The sequence below is a fragment of the Micropterus dolomieu genome, linkage group LG08 (genome assembly GCF_021292245.1).
Source record: "Micropterus dolomieu isolate WLL.071019.BEF.003 ecotype Adirondacks linkage group LG08, ASM2129224v1, whole genome shotgun sequence".
Classification (NCBI taxonomy): Eukaryota; Metazoa; Chordata; class Actinopteri; order Centrarchiformes; family Centrarchidae; genus Micropterus; species Micropterus dolomieu.
Genome location: NC_060157.1, coordinates 10550019 through 10557913, shown reverse-complemented (window position 1 = coordinate 10557913; position 7895 = coordinate 10550019). Strand labels below are relative to the sequence as shown.

Below are 7895 nucleotides of genomic sequence, written 5' to 3'. Positions count from 1 at the left end.
CCCCCCCCCCCCCCCCCCCCCGACACACACATATGTGGAATTCATCATTGCTACTAAATGCCTTTCTGCCTGCTTTCTCAGACTACACAAACATGGGCCGTCAACATATCATGGAGAGCATCCCAAACTCAGATGCTCCTGGAATGCTAACATGGGGGTGTTGGATTTCCTAGTTACCACTGCTCCCTCCTGGGTTAAACCAGCTACAGTTTCCTGCAGTTCAGAGGTCAACAATTGATGAAATGTGACTGCCAGATCTGCTGTTTGCCCAGCTTTTAGCTACCTAGGATCTGAGGCTCTTGCCAGTGTTGTAAAAGTGATAGAAACCGCCTTGTTAACTCCGTCTGCCTGCACAAACAGCTGGCAGTGACACAGTCTGCATGAACTTTGGTAGCTACAATGAAACCCAGCTAAGGACTGAGGATGTCAGCGTCCTGCTGTGAGGCTGTCATCTGCAGACACACCACCTCAAGTCCTACAGTGCACCTTCACACTCAGTGAATTCTACATGCACAAAGATCCTAATAACAGAGATGCTCCAGGAGAAATTTTGCTTTCAAAAAGGGACAGCATTAGCTAGTTCTTATGCAGCGGATATGTTCTCAGCTGACACACAGTCTGACACCATGGGTGAGCTTGGGATGAGCCAGAAATGGTGGATGTAATGGGATGGAATGATCTGGAGTTGTGCCCAAGCCTCTTAAAATGCTGAGCAAGTCATCACGCTGATAAAAATGCTTTCCTCACTAGCATTTAGGGAGAGCAATAACATGTTATAGAGAATACATATTTCAAGAGGCCTTGTAAGCTCCACTTGTATTAGGCTATAGAAAAATATTGTCTAAATGAGTAGGACACTCTAAATAGGTGGTCCAATTCTATCCAAATGAAAGCTCAATTTTCTTTGTAAAACTAAAAAGTACAGAAAAGGCCCAGAATGGTCTTAAGGGACTCATATGAATATGAAAAGCCATCATTCTACGCTTTGTCAGTGGGACAAAGGACATGGCTGTGAAGCTGGGAGACGAGCCCTCATCTGGCTAAGCTCTCAGAGCGTCCGTCCAGAACTCCATGCATTCCTCTGTTAATTTCCCCTCAGTGGGCAGGCACTTTCCCTGCCAAGGACTTGTCTTACCTCCGGTCTGACTGCAGCAGCTGCCCGTGTTTGGACAACCTAGGCCAGAAAGTGTAGTGAAGAGCTCTTCCTGTAGACCTCTGGGATCAAAACAGGTCATGGGGCCCTACTGCAACCACCACTGCACGATAGCACAATGAATGTTACACCGTGACCTTTCTACTCCAGGAAGCCCTACCCTGCTCATTTTGGTGTTAATGGAGCACCACCAGACAAATGTTTGGGGCGGTGGCAGTGTTAAACATGCCGGGGTCCATGTCTATCCCGTGGCAACCGATGGGATGCAGCCTCCTGGTAAAGGAGACATTCCGCAGAGGAGCACTGTACAACTGCCTGGTTACAAAAACACTGCAAGTCTTGACATGCGCCCCATTCCAGAGCAAGAACGGCAAAAATCTAGTGGAAAACACACACAACACACCTTCAAAGAATTGTAATGAAGCTGAATGGGTTAGATCATAGCCTGTGGTTTACTGTGAACATTAAACAGGTAGTTGTTATTGACTATTTGTGGATATTATGGAATAATATCCTTCTAAAACAGCAGGAGACACAACACGTCTAATTAAATGACTGTTTAGGCTACAGACCAACTAAAGTTACAAAGATGTTTTATCACGCACGTAGAAGTTAACATGCTTGTAACAAAGTGAAGTGCAGTGGGAGTGTAAATAACGCATCGCTTTCTACAGTTGACTTCACAGCCAACACAGGCTAAAATTTGCTAAAGCCAGATTCTACAGATCAAATCTCCTCTAACAGGATTACAGGCCTGCACTTTTCTAACAATGGTTGACGATGTTACAAAGCAATTCTGGTCAAGGAAAAATAAAAGAAACACACCTGCACACACACACACACACACCAAACCACAGCCTGTGCCGTTATGTCTTTAAACGTATTGACATTTTGATTATGCAAACTAAATCAAATGTCATACACAATAGCAACAGTCCCCCGGGGTTGCCCTGTGGTCATCTTGCAACTTGTTATATTCTAAAGAGCCTGTCCTATAAGCTCAGGTGTCCACGGGCAACAGGCTTTTTGAGTTTATACACCGCTAGTTAATTCATTTCCTGCAATGTCTAGCCAATAACTTCCCAGAGCTGTCATTGCCAAACATTGATTGCTCAAGTCAGAATAGATGACACAATGGGCTCCTCAGTCCGCCCACACATCTGTGAGGGAGAGACGGAGCGGGCCTTGACTGCATGACATCTCGGAATTGGATTTCCGATTAGACGGGTTTAATGTAATTACCTTGAGTACATTGTGCAGTCTGCACTAAGTAACACAGCAATGCATCACCCTGAGCCTCGCCGTAACACCCTCAGATGAAGGTGGCCGGCACTGAGCTCCCAAAGGAGCAATATTATATTTTTATTGACAGACGATCACCTGCGAGTGCTCAACATTAAAACAAAGGTGCAAAGAAGCCACTTGTATGCTTTTGACATGCAGCACTTTGCCCGGCCATACATTTTATCTTAACATAGCTTCAAGCTGTATTTTGCTTTTATCTATAAGGCAGACATATAAAAGACTGTGTAGACTTAAAGAGAAGGCTCTTCTCAACAACAAAGTTGTAATTTTCTTTTTTGGGTGGTCCTTATATTGCATACAACACAATGGCTGCCTCAACTTTGGATGCATTATGAAACTGCATCATGTTTTTTCAGAACATTATGTTTCAGCAATGGGAAATTCAACACTGCTGTTGTGGTAAGCCTATAATTCAGATAACATCTGCAGGACAAAACTCATAAGTTATTAGAGCATGCTATTATTTAATATTACTCAGCTGCCCCTCACTCAACTCAGTAAAATAGATGGTACATTAGAAGAAGGTCCAACCAATCTTCTAATGAGCCTATTGCCAAATTGTCCATTTTAGGCAAATGTGTCCTGTTCTGTACACCAGCACTCCCAATCAGTTCCATGCATTTTAATCTGAGCTTCTGCCGACTACTACTATTACAGTATGTGCACAGGTGGCATGTGGGCAAGGATGACAGGTACTGTATACTGATCTTAGTTTGTTTTCGTGTCTCTAAATCAGAACTCATAACTACTAAAAGGAGGAGTGGGCGGGACAAAATGCATCGTCACAAGCAAAAACCTCGACAGAGCAGTTCATTCTTTCTAACCTTGCATGGCAGGTCTTAAATGGATGTGAAAAACCACATCAAATCATGTCTACCTCACCAAGGACTTCCCCCCCCGAGACCACTCATAGACATGAAATCTGCCAAGCGTACACCTACGCAGCTCAAGTAAAAAAAAAAAATAAGGGGGAAAATATGGCACTGTTAAAAAAAAAAGATATAATAACACTGTTAAATAATGCTGCTGGTTCTGATAACTGGCTTTCTGCTCCGCCTTCACCAGCGAGTGTTCAGTCTAGACTGTATGTAAGCAATTAATAATACATGTGTATTAGTTTTTAAAGAGGCCGTGGGCTATTTTGATGCAGATTTATGTAGTTTAGGTGTTCAATCACCTGCCAGGCGGTTTATGCACATTACAGTGCTTCAGCTGGCAGGGACAGAGAGCAGGGAGCTAACAAAGAAGCATGCCACTGCTTCTGCGCTGCACTGGTTTTAGGGTCAGGTTGTGTTTGTTTGACAATGCAAAAAAAGCATAAAGTTACTCTGTGTAACTAGCCAAAAATATTTAAAATACTGTGACGATATAATAGCTATTAACAGTGAATGATAAGACAATATTTAGCAAGGAATAACACTGCTGTCTCCCGTTCAGTTACATCCGCCTGTTCCTTTTCCAGAGCCTACCTGAGCAGACTGGATAGCGGGTGAGAGGAGGCGCCGTGCCCGCCGCTGTTGCCGCTTCCACCGGTCCCGGATGACCCGCTGCCGGTGCCAGCGGACTGTCGCTTCCCGGATAAAAGCTTCTCCACTGCGGCCAGGTTTCCCGTCCGCGCCGCTTCAAGAAGTTCCTGCTCCTTCCCCATCGCGGATCCCAGAAAGAAAATCGGAGGAGGCGCGGGCAAGAGCAGAAAAAAAAGGGGGGCTTGGCTACTGCGGGAGAGAAATTCCTCTGCGATCCCCTGTTTTTTCCCCTTCCCAAACCTCAAGTTACTCCTCAGTACTGCTCGGGTGGCGAGGAAACAAAAGCTCCCCTCCGCCGCTGGGTTCGTCCGTCCCGATCCACGGTGCCGCTGGCGCTCAAGGGGCAAAAGTTTCGTTCAGCAGCACGGTACCACCATCGAGCAAACTTCCTCTGACCAGTCCCCTGAGCTTCGTCCGTCACTTCCTCGAAACTGCCCTTTCTCTCGGCGTCTCCAATCCAAAACCTTTCAGACACACGCGACACCTAGCGCCCCCGCCCTAGCTGCTTGAGAGAGGAGGTGGATGGGCAAAAGCAAGATGGCGCCTGGGCTACAATCTGTTTAGGGAGTGGGCGGAGAGGTAGATTATACCCATCCAGTGCTTTAAATGTCTGTCCTACTATCATGTCTAGAGTCCACGGCAAATAGCTAAATCAACCCTTTAATTATTTACTGTTATTAGATAATCATCCACGTTGTTACTTTGTCGACTTAAATGAGAGACATGAATTTACTCAAAAAAATAAATAAATACAGTCGCCAAACTAAGCAACTGTGAACTAGCTGAGATGATCAACAACAACTTAGAAGAAGAGTGTCTAATTCCCCCATGGGTGTGAACAACAGGAGCATGTCACAACAACTTATCTGGTGACAGCAATGACGTTGGCACTGTAATAAGTTAACTGTAAATTAGGAATGATTGTAAAAACTGTGATTCATCTGGCTCTTGCAACATAGTTTGGAACTTAAGAGCGTTAAGAGTAAAATCGGAACACTGCATTTAAACGCTATTTTATAGCAGTTATAGCATAATATATATATTTACTGTAAATGTGTTGTTTAATGCTAGCATACGATAATAAGTTACGTTATTGCGGTGTGTGTTTGTAGCTTACCATCGGTGTCTATAAAGTTCGTTCAAAACAGGAAACGGAAACACAAGAGTATGCTAGCATTAATCCATTAAGCAGAGAAAACTAGCATTTTCATGCCATCAGTGCTCTTTGATTAAGGAGTTGGTTACATTTAATTCTTTGTAAGTGCGGTAAGTTTAGCGCCATGTGTTACCTGCCTTGCTACTATTACTCGTCAATTACTAGGCTAGCGTTAGCCTAACTCCACCATTATTTTGGCTAATGCTGCTGTTTTGTTGACGCCTAGCTGCAGAGAATGTAGGTGCATGTTGTATTCGCATTTTCATCAACCAATTGTGATAATTAACACAAACCCGTATAGTCTTCTCTAACGCCTGCTAACGTTAGCCAAGCCGGTCACTAACTGAACAACTGGCTTGTTAATGTTGCAGAATCTCAAGCTGTCGGCCAGCCAGAAGGACTGAGTGATTATGGCTGACCCTGCACGGATCAAGCCTGAGAGTACACCAGAGAGAACAACTTCTGCTAACGAGGAACATCCTAAATCAGAGGACACTGAAGATTTACCATCCAGAGCAAAACCTACAGATGAAAACAAAGAGTCATCCTCGCAAGATCAGCCCAAACAGGAGGTTAAGTCTGTGAGTTCCGGAGCATCATTTCGCTAACATCAGATGAAGAAATGGGGCTCAAATGAAAGACAAGTGGACCATACCAGATACGTTTTATAGAGACCATACCAAAGTTTTTCCAAAGGGCTACTAAATCACATTCGTTTTACACCATGCCAACTAGGGCTGAGGATGTTTAGACATTTGTTAATACTATAGCTGATGGTACATAAATGGCACCAATACCAAAACGGTACTCTTTTTCATTACCTTACTTTGAGAAGTATTAAAGAACATTGTTTATGTTTTGAGAAAGATAACAAACATTCTCTACAAGACCCATTTTCCATTCAACATAAAATGCCAAATAAAAATGTTACATATACACAAGTGGCTGCAAAAGTTGATTAAAATTAGTAACCATCTGATCAGATAACAAGATTACAAATCTGAGGTTGAGTTTGGAATAAAGTTCATATTTGAGGAAAAATAACACAACAACCCAGGAACAAAAGTTACACAGAGATGCAAGTAAATTTTAACTTTTGATAAGCTGAAACCAGCAGATTTTTACTGACTTTAATTAATGACAATTGATTGCCAAACATCAGACATATTGTGTGTTTGGATACAATATTTGATCAATGGACTATTTGTTTCAGCACTTATGGCACTTTGTGTGCATTTAAATTAATAATTGACAGCAGTGCAGCTAAGTGAAATTAAGAAATTAAGTAATTCACTGTATGTACAGACAATAGGTCAGACAAAAAATAATGATGAGGATGAATTTAATCAGATGAGTATTTAAGTGAACACTCAGTATTAATGTGTTAATGTGGTTTCAAAAAGGACATCTCGTTGTTTTAAACGTCTTGAAACATTTTTGTTTTCCACTGTGAAGGAAATGGCAGCTGGGGATGATGAGGAAGAAGGGACTTCTGGCCAACCTCCTTCCAAAAGACTTAAGGTGGAACCAGAGAAGAAAAAGGAGAAGCGCCACAAGGTCGATGAGGATGAAATACAAAAGATGCAGTAAGACTGAGATTTCTAACAGAAGATCTTTTTTAATGCAGTGTCTCATCCCAGTCAACATCACATTCTTTCCCTGGACTTCTTCTTACAGGGTTTTGGTGTCATCCTTTTCTGAAGAGCAGCTGAATCGCTATGAGATGTACAGACGTTCAGCCTTCCCTAAGGCTGCTATTAAGAGGGTAAGCTTTTATAAACGTGGACAGCGCGTTTTGAAATCTCAGAAACTACTATATTGGCTTGACGTCTGTCTTTTCTTTTTCTAGCTGATCCAGTCCATAACAGGATCATCAGTGTCCCAGAATGTGGTGATTGCCATGTCTGGTATTTCCAAGGTTTTTGCTGGGGAAATTGTCGAGGAAGGTGAGTGGCAGACTTGGATAACAGAACTTTCAGACCAAATAAACTAACATATGAGTAAACCTTTTTTTTTTTTTAATTTGTCCTTGCAGTTGAAAGGTTTACTATCATGTAGTAAAATAGTCTGTCTTTGTCCTTACAGCATTGGACGTTTGTGAGAAATGGGGAGATACACCACCGCTTCAGCCCAAGCATATGAGGGAAGCAGTGCGGAGATTGAAGAGCCGAGATCAGATTCCCAACTCCAAGTACAAGCAAATCCTCTTTCATTGAGACTCCTGTGCTTTAGGTTGTGAGGGGATCGTGGGCTGATGTCTGCGATTTAAAAAAGTGGAGCCAAAACCTTTGGAAAACGTGTCATGAAGCCTCTGTGGGCCGTACTGCACGTACTAGACATGGATTATTCACTGCTAACCAAACGGTCAATATCAGTGACTGTAGTATTGATTTAATGGTCAATACTGTGGCCTGCCATTCACCTCTAATTGTCATGGTAAGTGGTTGATGCAACATACAGTTCAAATGATGTGAAATGATATTCATGTATGGTTGTAAATACAGTATGCTTTATTATACTTATGAAATGTTTTGTTCTTGTTATTTTAAAGGAGAAATGCTTTTTTGGTGGGAAAATTGTGATGCCTTTAAGTTCAAATGCTTGTTTGGATCATAGACTGTATATAAAAAGGTTTGGGTCCTTTCTCAAATTATAAAATTGTAATTGTAGAGTAGTTGAGTGCATAACAGTCACTCCATATCTTGTTTGTTGTTTTTATAAGGTTGATTTGGGAATAACCAGGGTATAATGATAC

At 42.4% G+C, this 7895-nt stretch overlaps 2 protein-coding genes across 7 annotated transcripts in view; one reads left to right on the top strand and one right to left on the bottom strand.

Annotated features, from left to right (window-relative positions):
• LOC123975697 (ankyrin repeat and SAM domain-containing protein 1A-like) overlaps nt 1-5672 on the bottom strand; it is a 76779-nt gene extending 71107 nt beyond the window's left edge. For 2 of the 4 annotated variants that reach the window (XM_046057375.1, XM_046057377.1), the window contains exons 1-2: nt 5434-5671; nt 3928-4540 (exon numbers count right to left, since the gene is read on the bottom strand). In XM_046057375.1, the coding sequence (XP_045913331.1) occupies nt 3928-4106 (179 nt within the window). In that variant the 5' untranslated portion in view covers nt 4107-4540; nt 5434-5671. Of the gene's footprint in view, nt 1-3927; nt 4541-5433 lie in introns of all 4 variants that reach the window. The other 2 variants (XM_046057374.1, XM_046057376.1) reach the window with 2 other exon arrangements.
• Nucleotides 5091-7662, top strand: taf11 (TAF11 RNA polymerase II, TATA box binding protein (TBP)-associated factor). Of its 3 annotated transcripts, none has more exons than XM_046057378.1 (6): nt 5091-5250; nt 5512-5721; nt 6596-6726; nt 6818-6905; nt 6990-7086; nt 7226-7662. In XM_046057378.1, the coding sequence occupies exons 2-6, from the start codon at nt 5551-5553 to the stop codon at nt 7354-7356; spliced, it is 618 nt and encodes a 205-aa protein (XP_045913334.1). In that variant the 5' UTR covers nt 5091-5250; nt 5512-5550; the 3' UTR covers nt 7357-7662. The 3 variants fall into 3 exon arrangements, with proteins under 3 accessions (XP_045913334.1, XP_045913335.1, XP_045913336.1); XM_046057379.1 differs by having other exon boundaries at nt 5120-5241; XM_046057380.1 differs by having other exon boundaries at nt 5235-5377.
• Nucleotides 7663-7895: the final 233 nt, after the last annotated feature.

Excerpts from the sequence above, each read along its gene's own strand:
- taf11 (XM_046057378.1), top strand. The coding sequence starts at position 5,551 with ATGGCTGACCCTGCACGGATCAAGCCTGAGAGTACACCAGAGAGAACA. Across the intron at positions 5,722-6,595 it reads CCAAACAGGAGGTTAAGTCT|GAAATGGCAGCTGGGGATGA; the intron begins GTGAGTTCCGGA and ends TCCACTGTGAAG. Across the intron at positions 7,087-7,225 it reads TGGGGAAATTGTCGAGGAAG|CATTGGACGTTTGTGAGAAA; the intron begins GTGAGTGGCAGA and ends TTGTCCTTACAG.